General features: G+C 27.6%; 4 protein-coding genes across 8 annotated transcripts in view; 1 reads left to right on the top strand and 3 right to left on the bottom strand.

Annotated features, from left to right (window-relative positions):
* Nucleotides 1–1,898, bottom strand: part of Pnn (desmosome associated protein-like protein pinnin) — a 3,821-nt gene extending 1,923 nt beyond the window's left edge. The window contains exons 1-6 of one of the 3 annotated variants that reach the window (XM_035877399.2): nucleotides 1,677–1,898; nucleotides 1,408–1,596; nucleotides 920–1,115; nucleotides 672–845; nucleotides 308–602; nucleotides 1–193 (exon numbers count right to left, since the gene is read on the bottom strand). The exon at nucleotides 1–193 is cut by the window's left edge and continues 1,923 nt beyond it. In XM_035877399.2, coding sequence (XP_035733292.1) covers nucleotides 1–193; nucleotides 308–602; nucleotides 672–845; nucleotides 920–1,115; nucleotides 1,408–1,568 — 1,019 coding nt within the window. In that variant the 5' untranslated portion in view covers nucleotides 1,569–1,596; nucleotides 1,677–1,898. Of the gene's footprint in view, nucleotides 194–307; nucleotides 603–671; nucleotides 846–919; nucleotides 1,116–1,407; nucleotides 1,597–1,676 lie in introns of those variants that run through there. The other 2 variants (XR_014982587.1, XM_035877401.2) reach the window with 2 other exon arrangements.
* On the top strand, nucleotides 1,601–3,115 carry LOC118446574 (ATP synthase-coupling factor 6, mitochondrial). 3 transcript variants are annotated; one of them, XM_035877403.2, is made up of 4 exons: nucleotides 1,601–1,742; nucleotides 2,486–2,634; nucleotides 2,746–2,876; nucleotides 2,974–3,115. In XM_035877403.2, exons 1-4 carry the CDS (start codon nucleotides 1,731–1,733, stop codon nucleotides 3,006–3,008), a joined length of 327 nt encoding a protein of 108 aa, XP_035733296.1. In that variant the 5' UTR covers nucleotides 1,601–1,730; the 3' UTR covers nucleotides 3,009–3,115. The 3 variants fall into 3 exon arrangements, with proteins under 3 accessions (XP_035733296.1, XP_035733298.1, XP_035733297.1); XM_035877405.2 differs by lacking the exon at nucleotides 1,601–1,742 and adding an exon at nucleotides 2,012–2,145; XM_035877404.2 differs by lacking the exon at nucleotides 1,601–1,742 and adding an exon at nucleotides 2,039–2,189.
* Nucleotides 3,116–3,176: 61 nt separating this feature from the next.
* Nucleotides 3,177–12,581, bottom strand: DNApol-epsilon255 (DNA polymerase epsilon catalytic subunit 1). Its single transcript, XM_035877391.2, has 28 exons — nucleotides 12,342–12,581; nucleotides 12,143–12,263; nucleotides 11,838–12,056; nucleotides 11,501–11,727; nucleotides 11,192–11,432; nucleotides 10,785–11,101; nucleotides 10,473–10,719; nucleotides 9,841–10,393; nucleotides 9,250–9,691; nucleotides 8,892–9,129; nucleotides 8,448–8,801; nucleotides 8,134–8,348; nucleotides 7,823–8,006; nucleotides 7,429–7,752; nucleotides 7,129–7,344; nucleotides 6,821–7,056; nucleotides 6,531–6,735; nucleotides 6,250–6,425; nucleotides 5,995–6,164; nucleotides 5,567–5,903; nucleotides 5,293–5,482; nucleotides 5,054–5,220; nucleotides 4,688–4,976; nucleotides 4,452–4,589; nucleotides 4,078–4,346; nucleotides 3,864–3,996; nucleotides 3,571–3,782; nucleotides 3,177–3,487 (listed from the first exon to the last, which is right to left on the bottom strand). The coding sequence occupies exons 1-28, from the start codon at nucleotides 12,437–12,439 to the stop codon at nucleotides 3,178–3,180; spliced, it is 6,828 nt and encodes a 2,275-aa protein (XP_035733284.2). The 5' UTR covers nucleotides 12,440–12,581; the 3' UTR covers nucleotide 3,177.
* A 217-nt stretch (nucleotides 12,582–12,798) lies between these two features.
* On the bottom strand, nucleotides 12,799–15,163 carry LOC118446553 (cilia- and flagella-associated protein 157). The gene is made up of 6 exons (XM_035877347.2): nucleotides 14,990–15,163; nucleotides 14,641–14,912; nucleotides 14,259–14,412; nucleotides 13,565–14,114; nucleotides 13,351–13,488; nucleotides 12,799–13,211 (listed from the first exon to the last, which is right to left on the bottom strand). Exons 1-6 carry the CDS (start codon nucleotides 15,106–15,108, stop codon nucleotides 12,981–12,983), a joined length of 1,464 nt encoding a protein of 487 aa, XP_035733240.1. The 5' UTR covers nucleotides 15,109–15,163; the 3' UTR covers nucleotides 12,799–12,980.
* Between the last annotated feature and the right edge of the window lie 801 nt (nucleotides 15,164–15,964).

Raw genomic sequence — 15,964 nt, forward strand, 5'->3', positions numbered from 1 at the left:
TTGGCTGTTTCTACATTATTCTCCGGATTTGGATCACGATTTTCTTCTCCTTCTTCTACAGTTTGAGATACCTCTTCCGATGCATTCAAAGATGTGTTTCCGTCAAAGTTTTGTTGCTGTTTTCCAAGGCCTATTTGCGTTTCTATCAATTCAAGTTCTTCGAGCAAAGCTTTTTCTCTTCTTTCAATTTCCTCTGTGATATGGAAAAAAAGAAAAGAGAAAAAAAACAAAAATTATTAAACAATAATATTGTTAAAATGACTACAGAAAAAATAAATTTACAATTAAAAGTGATATAAATACAAACCATGAAGTTCTTTCGCAGATTGAGCAAGCAAACTTTCAGTCTGAGGATTTTTTCGTTTTGGTATGTAGTATATAGAAGGTTGAGTACGTGTCTTTATAAACGAAGCAAGTGGTAATTGCGCAGCACGCCAATCTTGAAATTGTCGACTTCGCGCCAGCTTTGCTTCTAATGCTCGTACTTCCGCTAATTGTCGTTTACGCGATAAAAATAATTGTTGTCTTTCTCGCCGTAATTCCTCTTTTTCTCTTCTTCGTGCTTCTTCTACCCGTGCTTCTACCTCCGCTTTTTTATCTTCCTACAATTATATTAAAAGAAAAGCCTTGATTTTAGAAATTAACATAATTAATATATGTTGATTATTTACCTTTGCTTTTAACTTGGTCTCTTCTAATCTAAATTTTTGCAAAGTACCCAAAAGTGCACCAAACATTCGTTTATTCCTTTGTCGACTACGTTCATCTATTCTTTCTCTTCTGATAACTTCTTGACGTGAAGGAATTTCTCTGGGCGTAGCAATTACTCTTGATGACACAGCAGGCTGTGATAAGCAAACATAAATGTTTATAATTTTACATAAAACAATAACAATATGTTATAGAAGAATAATATTACTTTAATAGCAGTATCATCTTCATCTGCACTGTCATCAGCAGTCGAAGGAACGCGAGCACTCAAACGACTAAAAACCGTTTTTGGTTCTCCATTAGATGCTTGCCAACGCCTTTTTGCACCAGGTATTTCATTATTTACGAAATCTGATACGACTCGTCGACGATCTTCTTGCAATGGTCGCTTTTGGGATAGTCTGCTAATAATACAACTAATTATTACATTTGATGTTCTACAAGTTTTCCAAAAAATCAACTTTATTATATAATGTTTTAAATTATTAATTTGATTTATTGGTTGATATCTAAATATAGATATAGTAAATATTAATACTGCTGAATATCATCGGAACATTTAGGTTATGTTTCAAAACACATATTGCAAATGTACTCTTATGTGCAAAGAAAACATATTTCACAAATAATAGTGTACTAAATTAACATCGGTCATCGTATCACATTTAGTAGAATAAATATTAGGGTATGTTTGACCTGGGAGGGGGTTGTATCGGTCCGTTTTCACCGTCAGGTAGGTCCCGGCCCAAAATTTTTCGAATACTTCGATCGAGACCTCTCAGTCCATCGCGAGCAGCCTCCAATTGAGCTTCTAAACGATCGGCACCCCATGGTTCTTGCGACTCTAATTTCCTCATTTAAGAAATTTTAATATACTTAGCGTAGCTGTAAAAAGAATTCATTTAATTAATAACGGAGCTCACGAATTGTTGTTGAAAGCATCACTAAAGGGGGGAGCCACCTACAATTCTTATCCTTCGCCAGATCAATAACAGTTTGGAGTTTCCTTAGTAGTGGTAATGCTGAAAATGGTAATTTCAGTGAATTTTTTTCACAAAATAATACATATTGCAATACTTTTTAATATCTCAAAATAATTTTCATTTAGTTATTAATTAATCCTTTCAAATTATTGATTTTATTGGCTGTACTCGGTGCGATCGTTTGCTATTGATGTCAGGAAATTTCTTTCATAGGTTATGCTGAATATGATTTCGAATGATTACTCTTATTTGTATAAATATTAGATTATTATAAAGAAAAGTATAGACACAATATCAATAAAAACTATTTTATTTACTCATATGGTAATATATATCGATAACTCAACATTATATTTTTTGATCATTACTACGCACGCGTAAGTTTTATACCGATGACAAGTGGCGGCAAGATCATGTAGCGACAATTCGGTAAATTAGGCTTGACTACAGTGTATGTAGTGTATTTGAGTCTACATTTTATTCGTTAAATAGAATGTGAGAAAATTTTATGTTATTTAAAAGACATTAGAAGTTTTATGTTGTTTTAATGTTTTTATTCAATAATTTATAGAGTTTATTATATCGTTCGTATAACTACTTAATAAGTTTGTATAATGGTAGAATTTATTACGTAAGATAAAATGTGTCCGTAGTTCAAACATATGAAATTTTTATTTCTCATCAAATATAAAAGAAATAACAAATAATTGTGTGATACAAAGATTTTATATCTTCTATATTTTTAATTAAATTTTTCTAATTTGATAAATGAATATCATAATTTATTTTAGATAAACATGTTGAGGTTACGTCTTTCTCCAAATATTTCTAAAATATGCAAACGCAATATAGGAATAATAGCACCTGCTCTCCAAAAGGCTACTGATCCCATACAAAAACTTTTTATAGATAAAATTCGAGAATATACCAATAAGAGCCAGTAAGCGTTACATATCAATTATTCTATACAGTTATTTTTTCATACTTCGCTTGATTCTTTATTAATTATAAAATGAAGTTACTAAAACAATATTTTTATTTCTGAGCATAGAGGTGGAAAATTAGTTGACCCAACTCCAGAAATTGAAAAAGAAAGAAAAGCTGAATTAGAAAAACTTGCTACTCAATTTGGTTGTTCTCCTGGCACAGATATGACAACTTTCCCAACATTTACTTTTACTGGTATGTTGTGTAACTTGACCAACTTTCTATTAAAATTTGAAAATATTTTATTCAAATGACCAATATAATACTTAATTTATTAATTTGTATTTCTTAGATCCACCAATAGATTCAGGAGTATCAAAAAGTTAGATATATCAACATGATCTTCAAGTAGAAAATGTATATATAAAATCATTCAATGTATTAAAATGTTCATTGTAAAAAAATAATAAATAAATAATTTGAGAGAGATTGTATTTTCATTATTTTTATTATTATAGTATTATAAATATACAAAACAAAAAAAAACCATAAAATATTACACTTCACACGGCAAAAGTCCTGTTTTGTTCACCATTTCCGCTAAAATACTCATTTGACACTTATTAGCTATAGACTTACATTTTTTTGCATACTGTGCAATTTCTTTTGCACACACTAATGTTTTAAAATCACCACCACAAGTGCAACGTTCATCCATATTTCCTCTCTTAATTTCAAGACATTTGCTGCATTGTAAATCTTGGAGTATATATGCCATACTCTTGCGATTTAATATATTTATTAGTAAAAATTCTATTTCTTTATTATCATAAATTGTTTCACATAGAGGACACTTCCACATACACCTGAAAATAATATAAATATTTCTTTTTTTGGATAAACTATAACATAATATACTTATAATATTATGCGATATTATTATACGTACTTATTATTTTCTACGTGTACATAAGTATCTTTACAAAGATCTATATCCCTGGTATGATTACATCCTTTGCATATGATCTCGGGCAATATGAGAGATATGCACGGATCTTTCCATTCAACATCATCACCAAAACCACCTACTCTTATTAATCGCAACAAATTTGTTTGTAAATTATATACTTCGTTCTCAAGTTCTTTGTCCAAAGATAAAACCTATAATTAGAAAATTTGGTTTAAACTTTGATATATTTTTCATTATGCATACTAATATAAACATTAGATAAAAAACAATACCTTGCATACAGCTTTTATTAATTCAAGTGCTGGATTAATTGTTTTATTATCTTTGCCATCTAGATTTAAATCAGGATGTTCTTGAGATGTTAATACTTTTTCTGGCATTTTTTTATGTATTTTCTGTATTATTCTATAAAAATTAATTTTATAGACATTAATAATATATATAAAAAAAATATTTTCAATTTTGATATGTATATAAGACACTAACTGAAAAAGTTTTTGTGACATTTCTCCTGAAATAAGTTTTTTAGCAAAATGTGCTGTATTTTCCAATGCACCAAGTCCGAGTGGTGCAATAAAATCTTGACTACAATCAGTTCTTTTTTTATGTAAAAGATTATCAGATGTTTCTTCGTTTGTACATATATGTTGATAAGTAGCACTTATGTACCCTGCAATAATAGCATTAAAAGTACTTTGACATGCTACTTCTTTAGGTAAATAAGATGCCAAGTTCCAGTTCATTACAATTTCAGGCTGAAAGGTTCATTTAAAATAGAGGTTATTAATAATAGAATTATTAATTCATATTACAACTTTACATGTCATTAATTTCTGTGAAATTTGCTAATCGAAACTTACTGTGTCATCATCATTATCATCATTATCAGCAGTAGAGCTACTGGGAGTATTATCTTTTGTGCCACAATTATCATCAGCTTGTGTAGTATTTTCATCTGTAATTTTTTGTATCTTCCCCCTTATGCCAGCATAATTATGCTGTTTATAGATAAAGACATAATAATGACTTTTGTTACTTTTTTTCTTGTTATGTATATGAGTTTTTCATTTATTATATGATATACAAAATTACTTACCAAATCTAACCAAATTAAATAGTCCCAACATTGCTCAGAAGTCATCTCAATGCTATGAAAAAGTTCTTTGTCACGTATAGTAGTAACAACAAATTCTACATACCCTAAAGCATCGGATAATGTTCTCTTTTTTGTGCATACAATGATCTTATTAAAATTTGCAAATACAATGATACAACCAAGATTTTTAAATGCTGCTATCAATTGTATAAATAATTTCTTCATATAATTACATAATATACGATATAAGGCGGGATCATATAACAAGGCATTAGGTGAACGCAACCATCTGAAATATTAAAAAAAATATATATATATACATATATTAAAAAATTCTGAAATAACTTCAATAATATTACAAATTACCTATAAAAATGTATTATTTGATAATCTGCAAAGACATTTTTATACACTGTTACATCACGTAACCATGCATTTACCATAATTTGTAATATTTTAAAAGCGGGACTACATAATGTAGTTTCGTCATAACTTGGAATTGAGGCAATTGGCGTATCACCTGTTACCATTTCCTTGTAATTGTAAAAAAAATCACATTTAAATATAATTGACTAAACAAGTCATGTGTCATATATAGTTAATACCTGTAATGATGCTTTTTGTATGTTGCTAAATGCAACGAATGTATTAGTACCATCAATAATATGAACATTATGATGTTGCAATAATGTATTTACTGCAAGGCTCTCTATATCTAATTCTACACATACACTAGAATATGTAGCTGCATTATTTATAATGCAGCTTGTACTTTCTTCGAAGGCACTTAGTAATCTATAATTTTTTAGAATATTTGTATTCACAATATTTATATTATTAATTATTAGTTATTAATCAGAAAAATATAATAAAGATTACCTGCTGTCATCATTTTCATTACCACCAAGGTCAGGTTTCTCAGTTGGAGAACACCATAATATAAAGTTATTTTTCTGTAAATGTCTAGCATAAAATAAATCTGCTCCAAAAAGAGTTGGATCAGCTGGTATATTTCCAATAGGAACATGAAAGAATCTGCATTGTTCTACCATTAACTCTAATATTTGTTGAATTTTTAAATAATGTCTTATCATCATTTTAGCACCTAATTTTTGCCATTCCATTGTATGATATAAGTTTTCAACATCACGAACATGTGTATTAATTAATGGGAATTCATGGAGTAAAGGCATTTCTGCAGTTAAAGTTGCTCTATCTATTTAAATATGCGAGTCATGAACAATTAAATGAAGTTTATTAAAAAATGATGTTTATGTAAGAAATAAATAAAATGATAAAGTACTTACCTGTTGCTGTTTGCAAGATTACAACTGTATTACCATGATTTTCATTTTTATATGCTTGTAAAGCTGCTTGTAATACTCTACACATTTGCTGAAAATTTGTTTCTACTTTGACTACAAATTTCATTGTATCAGGTAATGTTTTCACTTTGTCCTGTCCAATTTTCTCTACACTATAAATATATTTAACATTATTATAATAATGACAATACAAAAAAATTATTTCTTTATACTTTATTATGGATTATATAAGCTTACGTTATATTCTTCTCATGTGTATATAATGCATTTAGGTTTGGCATTTGATTAGATGAAACTGAATCCAAGATAAATATATGTGCTCGTTTACTTGCACTTAGAAATAGTCCCCATAAGGATTTTTGATGATTTGCGCTCCAATGATGATATAAAAATATATGATTCATTGATTCCCACTAAAATAAAAATTTTTATAATATTAAATGAAAATACATTAATTTAAAATATTTAAAATAACATTTTTATATATATAATTCAAAATTTTTATATAATTTTACTACCTGTTGGAGATAAGGTTGTACAGCAATACTTTTAAATTGTAATTGTTCTAATAAAAACGTATCAGATCCATCTGGTATCTTTTTTCTTGACTTTGGATCCACAATACACACACATCCTAATTGAAGTATAGCTCTAAATTCTAATGACATTTGAGTTTCATAAATTCCTTCAATATATGGCTTAGTTAAATCTGATATTAAGCCTCTTTAAAAAAATATACAATCATAATATTCAATTATATTATATATTAACGTGATTATATGTATATTGATTTGTTATTATATCTTACTGATTATGTTGTTGGTACAGTGCTTCTGGTACTGAATATTGATAAAGATTATATACTCTGCGCGATCTTGGTAAGATTCTGGAACATTTTTTCCATAATTGATTTGGACCAGGATCAGGTCTTACTTCACGACTATTTACATAAAAAATACGTGGTACTATAAGACGCACTCTTTGCAAATCATCATCTACCATTATCCACAATCGAAACATGCCAGGTTCATTTGTTGGTGTCAACTGTTAATCATAAGTAAAATTAAATTCTGTAATACGCACAAAAAGAATTATGAAAAAGAGAAATTTATATACTTCAACAATTTGCCATGGCGTCTGAAGTATTTTTTTCTGTGCACGTCGTAAGAAGCCCGATAATGTTGTCGAAGATTGAGGATTTCTTATTACACCAAAACTAGATTCATTATCATTGTCTGCGATTTTACTTTTTTTCTTAACATGTTGTCCTCTTTGTTTAGCTTGAAATTGCCATTTCTTTTTGTGAAATTCCAACCACTTTAAGCGTTCCTCCTGTTAAACACAGTTAAATATAAATAAATAGATTTTAATAGGAGAAAAAACTCAGTAATAATTAATTTAATTATATGAATATACTTTTGTAGTTCCTCTAGGAGGTGGTGCACCTAATATTTCTTTCCAACTTTTATTTTTAATATTATCTTCTTCCTCTTCACTGTTTCTTCTTTTTCTTTTTATAACATTTGCAATAGGTACTTTAAAACTTTCTTTTCTACCTGCTAAATCTTCTATGTCACAAGATTCTGCAACGTTCGCATTACTATCATTATTTTCGTCACTAGATGTATTTGTTTTATTAAAAAAATCAGTAATCTGTTTTTGCTTATGAATTGCATTCTTCTCCATTACTTTTTTATGCAACCAGTCTGGATGTTTGACTCTTGGAACTGGATTTGCAAGCTAAAAGAAACAAATTACTTAACAAATTTAATTTCGTTTTAATATTTTTTTAATATTTTTATATGCATACCCCTTGCATAGCTGCTGGTATAGTTATAATTTTCTGTATAGCACTTCCAAGCCTTTCAATGTAATAACCCCAATCCAATATTTGGCGTATATCATCATCTTGTATACTTGAATCTTTTAACCATTTTCGTAAATAATGTTTCTTCACTGCTGGATCTGCTTGAAATATGGCCAAAGGCACAGCCCTATAATATTTAAATATAATCAAATGACATAATAAATTTAGTACAAATATGAATTTCTATTTAATTATATTTGATTTTTTATGTACTCAAATATAAAAATAATATAAAATAATAATAATTATGAGACCGTTCTGTAACAGGTGCACCAACAGGTTTTATAGCTATAACAGATTTACATGCTAAACCTGCATCCTTGAGCATTTCATCTCCTAAAAATTCAGCCAATCTTTTGGCAGTTGTAATTGATATAGACTTTTGTTGCCCATATTCTTCTAATTTACGTGACATAGATTTATTTTCAGTTATAAGTTCATATAAATCCATATCAGGTATATTTGCACACTAAATAATATATATTTTGGAAATTAGATAACTCAATGTTATAAAAGATATCTGTGTACATGTGCTTGTATATGCGATTACTAGTAAAGTAATTTTTACCTTGCTATAAAGAATATCAAGCCAATGATTGGCCACTTTAGCAACAGATGCATAACATTCCTCCAGTGTTTTACCGTGCAAAAATGATTCAAAAACAGAAGATTGAAAATTTTTAATTAATTCTAATTCACCTCTTCTTTTGACCTCAAAACCTTTCAACTCTGCCAAACTACCGTCAAAATTAAATACTGCATATCGTTTTTTTAATTTTTTTCCTTCTTCTTTTGCTGCTGGTAATACCATAGCTAAATATGGTCCATCGACTTCAAAAAAAATTGAATTCTCATGTCTTATTTCATATTTCATATTTTCAGAATCCACAAGTTCATGATATACATAATTAGTGAATTTTTCCTATTTATTACAAATTTTATATATATATATATTTAAACACATATATGAAAACTTAAAAATATTATAAAATAATGATTATTTTTAACATACTTTCACCATATAGTTGAGAATAGCATTAGGATAAGAAATAGTAAGTTTCGATTTTTTTGGGTGAGTAGTATGAACGATCACACTATCTGGGAATGATGCAGGCAACACACACCAAATACCATCTGTATCTAATTCTAATGGACGACCAACTTGTTCTATGATTTCTCTGGCTTTCATGATAATATTAGCTCCTGTATAGCATACAATACCACCCATTTCCATGCTATGCCATCGTGATCTATTAAATATAAAGTAAGCAAATAAAAAGAAAATAAATGTAAAAAATACAATCACTTTAAATAAAGATTAAGAACTTAAACTATTAAAAAATAAATTTAAACATACAAATGATATATACCCTTTTCTCATGACATAGCCATAGAAAGAATTGAGAATACATTTATGAGCTAACTGTAAAGAATCATATAAAACTTCTCTATTTTTGGCAGATTTAATATCAGCTGCATCACCCTGTGCTGTAGCTGCTGTTACTTGCTGTTTAGCAACTTTAGTTAGTGCCTTATATTCATATCGTCTATCTCTAAATGCTCGTACAGTATCTACATAGAAAGAATTTTCTTTTTGACAGACAATTTGAGTTCTTTCTTCCATACTTGTAATTTTGGCCTTTTTGTATACTTTCTTAGAGTATTCTGTAAGTCTTTTTTTTTCAAAAGCCGCTTGTTCTTTTTTAGACAATTGATGAAATGCTCTTTGAGAACCTCCAGGAAAGAATGGAGGAAATTTTTCTATTTCAAGTTGTTGTTGAATTCTTTGGTATTCACCAATGTTAGCAGCCACTAAATAACAAAAATAAAATTAAATAAGCAAACAAAAGCTAGCTAATATTTGGAATTACAAAAAAATTAGGAAAAGAAAAGAGAAAAAATGTTTAATAATTTATTCTAGAATATCTTATTTTTTAATTTATTATATTTTGTTTACTTACAATATTCTCCCCTCCACATCCATTTCATTTCTCTTTTACAAAGAGCTCCAGGTTTGTTGTAATCACATGCAGCACAGTCAAATTCATTAACCATAGCAGAAGGCTGCAGTCGATTAGTTAAAATAATATTTGGATACATTGCACCAACATCCAAATGATATATTACAGGATTTTCAAGTCTCAAAGGATGATCCTTCAGAGATTGTAACTTATTTTTTATCTCTGTCACAATATCATCAAAATTGGTTATCATATCCATTGGTACTTTTTCTTCTTCTTGGATTGCATATTTTAAAGCACTTTCAACTCCGTTCATTAATTCATTTATCATCTTTGGTACTATTTTAAAATGGCATGGAATATCTGCTCGAAATACTCCACTTTCCAATGCTTCTACATGACCACCTACATATGTTTCTTGATCTAATACATGACCATGCTTAGTTAACTTATTCAGCTCTGCTTCTTCTTTATTAGGGAATATGATATTAGCTTTAAAGGCCTCTACCATAAGAAGAGATTCGCAAAGAGTTCCACTACCTTTTCTAAGTACCTATATAACATAATAATAAAACATAAAATTTGTTATTTATTTATATATATTTTTAAAGCTGTAAAAATATTTTATAAACCTCATCAGGTTCCAAGGGAATAATAGTAGATAACGCAAATATAAATGGATGCACGTATTTTTGATATAAATAATAGGTTGCTACTGCATCAGATACAGAATAACTCGCAAGAGTTTGTGGTTCTTCAACTGCTAGTCTACACATTTCTTCAGGATCTAATTCAACTGGATCATATCGAAGCTTTGCTTTTGTAACAGCTTTTAAACCTTGTGATCCAACAGGAAGATAAGAATCACGCCGCACCCAGCTGCAAAAATAAAGTATTAATTAAATTTGATAAAATAAACAAGAGTAACAATGTCATATACATACTTCAAACAATCCATGTGTATAGCTGGTCTACTAGAGTAAACTCCTTCACGATTTTTTGTAAAACCAATTCTATCTTTCATTGTCATGTTATGAACAGCTGCTCTTGCTTCCACAAAAGGCCAATCAAAAAAGTCACCATTGTATGTAACAAAAATATGTGGTTTGACATCATTGATGTGATCAAAAAATTTCTTTATTGTTGCTTTTTCATTAGGTTCATTATAAATTGTAAATAAACCCTCAAATTCTGGCTTTGGCGTATATTCAAAGTCTTCTATATCTTCTGAAATTATTTCTCTATTTGTTATTAAATATCCCTAAAAACATAGCATATAAAAAATTCATCCTTTTATGATTACATATAATATATATCTGATTTATAATAATGTTGCAGATAAAATTAATACCTGTCCATCTATCATATATGATATCATCATAATTTGATCTGTACTAGCATCTGGAAATTTTAATGGAAGTTTTGTTGTTTCAATATCATATGCCAATACAATTGGATCTGGAGGTTCAATAATATCATTCCTTCTTGTAATAATAGCTGGTTCAGATCCTTTACTTTTAACAGAATACCAAGCACCACAGAATATACCAGCATCAATGGATACTCGTTGATGATGCGGTACATCATATTCCCTTTATAAAATATTTAATTATAATAAAAAATCAAGCAAGTAATCCAAATATAAGTATAACACTTATACCTGATATCAAGTATATTTTCCATATGGTCTACAATTTGTTTTCCCTTTTGTTCTTCAGTTGGATTCAAAACATTAGACAACATATCTGTGTAATAAGTACGACTTTTTTCTCTTTCCTTATTTACTCTAACGGCGCTCATTATTTCACGTCTTACTTTCGTTAAATCAACTGTATTTTCAAAATACAATTTCAAATATTTTTGTTTCAAACCGATTAAATGATTAGGCTATAAAAATGAAACAAAGTTTATATTTATTTTTTCTATGAAAAGATATATTATCAGATAGATAAATATCTATTTGTTTAAATTTATTATAATAAATAGTAACTCCTTACTAAATCTAAATCTTCTTTACTAATAGGTTCAATTTTAACAACACGACCATTATATTTCTTATATAAAAAAGTAGAAACTTCTTCTAAAGTATCTTTACGACATAAGATATAGAAATATGGACGATATGGTAATGAAATTTTAAATCTGGTACAATCCTCTTCTAAGAAATAGTAGTCTACGCCACTCAATAAGCGTTTGTCATCTTCTCTAATTTCTGTCTACAAATAAAGATATACATTATCAATAATATAAGCTGATACTTTACTTAAAAAATATTAAACAATTATATATATGCATATATTACAGTATGCATATTAATTAAAAATCCAACTCTTTCTTTTATATCAGTAAATGTGTGAAATCCATACAGAATATCCACTCTTATATTTTCATTAATTTGATTTAATCTTCCTACTGAGCTTTCTCTAAAAAAAAAAGAATATAATGAAAAAGATTCATTATGAATATATAACAAATGATATATACAAAGGGAAAAAATTTACTCTGAATTAGCACCAGACTCAGGATTAATATCTTTTTGATCATTTTTGATATTTTTTTTATCCATTCGAAACTTTCCTGTATTTCGTAATGATGTCATTTTAACAATTCTCTTTTATAACACTAACTAACAAAATAAAATAATTTTTTAAAACCAATTAATTTATGATTCAACTAAGCCCTTCTCGTGCATCTAATAAAGGAACAAGGAAACAAGGTTACGAAGTTAAAAACAAATGCATGCTACGCGCCAAAATTTTACACAAATGCGCAGTAACGCGAAAAGTTACATCTTACTACTAGTACAGATGTTCTTCCAAAAGATGGCTATAGAAAAGCTTTATTTTTATGTTAAACTATTCTCTCGAAAAAATACCACTTTTGACAAAATTTTTGTAAAAGAAAATAAAACTTCCAAATTTTTTAAACTTTTTTATATACATATATATTAAGGCTATTTATATTACATATACAATTAAAATGAATACAGATCTTTATAGTAGTGTAAATAAGTAATAATATACAGAGATACATTTGATGGTGCGTGCGTGTGTGTGTTGTGTATACATATGAATATGCACGTTGTATATAAATGTAAATATAAATATAAGTATAAATATAAAAGATAACATTAATATATTTTAAATTATTTCATGAACATGATTTATGGATGATGATGGTGAGATTATATCAGAACTATCATCATTTAATAAACAAGATGGTATTTTCTCATGCACAGATAAAGATTCCTTTTTTTCTTCTTTTTTTGTTTCTACAGATTCATCCTCTCCTTGTTGATCCTCTCTTACTTCGACTGTGGTTTGCATTAAACCCAAACTACCTTTTTCATAGTGACATTCTATGTCTTCTTCCTAAATATATTTTTATGTAATTAGTAATTCAATAATATCATATCAATAAGTTACAATACAAAGCACATTATATGTACATTTTAAAAAGAAACCATATTATGACTTATTTGATATAATTAGAAATATAATAATTATGTACTTGTTGACTTATATGATGAGATGATATACTAGGAATGGATTGCTTTTTTAATATATTAAGAAGAGAAGAAAGTACTTCTTCTTTAAGATCAACATAACAAGAACCGCATACATCTTCTGCAGATAATTTTTCTTGCAACTATAATAAGACATTTAAAGTCAATGTAAAAGTAATCAAAAGAGATGATTTCAGTATTTTAAGTTTATTTGTTTACCTGTAATGCTTCCATTATACATTGTTTAGCTTCTTGTAATATCTGATTTAGATTATCAAATTCTTGTTGTTTAGAGTAAATTTCTGCTAATATTTGAGTTTTACTTTTTTTAGTTTGTTGTAAATGTTGTTCAAGAATGCGAACTTTTTTTTCAGCTGTAACAGATCTCTCTTTATATTCTTCTAATATTGCTGTATGATTAAGAAGATAATAATTGAATCTTTTTAGTTTCACATATTCATCAGTCATATCATTACAATCTTGTACAAGATTATTAATTATATGCTTTTGTTTAATTGTTTTATTTAAAGTGATATTTTTTTCTGCTTCAAATAAATCAGCTTGTAATTTTAACATCTTAACTGCTTCTTTATAATCCATAGTACTAGAATGTAGTTCACGGCAAACTTCCAGCATTATATCTAATTCTTGATTTAATGCAATGTTTTCTCTAACTGCTCTATGAGTAGTATCTGCTATACGAATATTGGTTGCTTCTCTAAACTTTTCAGCTAATTCATTTAACCGTTCCTCCATTTCTCTTTGCATTCTTTTGTAATGAAAAAAATATTTGTTATCTAAGTTTTATTGGCCATAATAAGTTATTTAAAGATAAACTAATTGAGACAAAGTAAAAACATCTTTAAAATAAATGTTATTTTAGAATCAATAAATATGAAAATATTTAAATTACTTAGCCTTTCCAATGATTAATTCTTTTTCAGCAGCATGGAGGGTTTTTTTATGTCTTTCTTCTTGTTCTTTTAATTGTTGTTCCTGTACTTCAAATTTATGCATTAAATCAAGTCGTGCTATTCTCCAATCTTCTAATGCATTTAATTTTCCAGCTATTAACAAACAGTTCAAGTATCAGAACATAGTATATTGTTTCCTTAAATTATTGATATATCTATATACATTAATTTGTAATATAATTTTGATTAAAAAAAATTGAATCTACACATGAAAGTACATTATGATAAATATTTTTTTTTTAAATAAAATCAATTAATTGATAAATATAAATGAAATAATAAACTAATTGATTTTACTTTATTATTTATTAATGTATCTACCCGCCAGTTTGACTTCTGCACTTAAGTTACTTTCCATAGTGCGATATTCAAGTTCCATTGCTGCTTCTTTTTTCTTAAATGAAGCTAATTCATTTTTTCGCAATTCTTCTAAAGCAGATATTCGTTCATTTAATTCACGTGCCTCTTCAATTTTTTCTGTTAAATTACGTTTTAAATATGCTACGATATCTGAACGATCTTCTTCAAGTTTTGTAAACTGTTGTTTTATAGTTTTAACTTCATGCTCAAGTTCTTCATTAGTAGTTCGCAGTCTGTAATATTTACATATATCAAGCATATAATATAATTTTATGTAGTTTTGTAATTATACGGATATTGTATATCATACCGTGCTAATTGTCTATTATTATCCAAAATTTGTTGTTCATAAAATAATGTTTCTCTTTCATTCAACCAAGGACTTTTTTTACTCTTTTTATCTCTAGGTCCACGTTTTTTTTTTGGCATTTTAATTTTTATTTATGTGTCAATTTATTCTTATTAATAAATGTTAATTAAAATTTAACAAGTATTGCATATATTCAATACTTTTATTATGATCACTGGAAAAATGTGAACTAAACATAATCTTTATAAACTTGACAAATTTTTACAGAATATCATAGTTTAGATAAATGCTATAAATTTTTAGTATAGAAAATAAAGTAGGTTATTCCATCACACAATAATGGACTTTGATATACATTGATTATCGTTGCCATAGTGAAAATTTTGGAGCATTATTGATTGTAATACAGATACAAATACAAGAAAAAATGTTATATGATGAATAATAAAGGTGAAACACTTTTATTGTACAAATAACTAACAATATTCTCATATTTCATTATATTACACACACACAATGGCTTTTGTTGAGTTCTATATATGCTATTTGCAATTTAAAATAACAAACATGATATCATTTGAAATATTACTCTTTAATTTATTTATTTGTACAAAATCACTGTATAATTATCCACTTGAAAAGGCAGTCCGATTCTTTAGGGTATATCCATTGAAATTATATATGTGCATTGTAAAATTTGATTTTTGAAAGAGTAAACGAAACCGAGATATTTTATTTCATCATACTATTGCAAAAAAAAAAAAAAGAAATAACATTGAAATATATTAATGTCCAGATGATTTTCTTTCTGCAATGAAACTTAACGATCTAGAAGCTAAGCTCAGAAATTGCAAATAATATAGATGCGTTTCATTACAGATATAATCAAAATTTTTTTATTAATATTTTGTTTTTTAAGAATGAGTGTGTATTGACAAAAATATCACCAATATATTTAATGGTACGAGTTTTTTT

Source organism: Vespa mandarinia, chromosome 9 (assembly GCF_050613455.1).
Source record: "Vespa mandarinia isolate Hongniang chromosome 9, ASM5061345v1, whole genome shotgun sequence".
NCBI classification, from domain to species: Eukaryota; Metazoa; Arthropoda; class Insecta; order Hymenoptera; family Vespidae; genus Vespa; species Vespa mandarinia.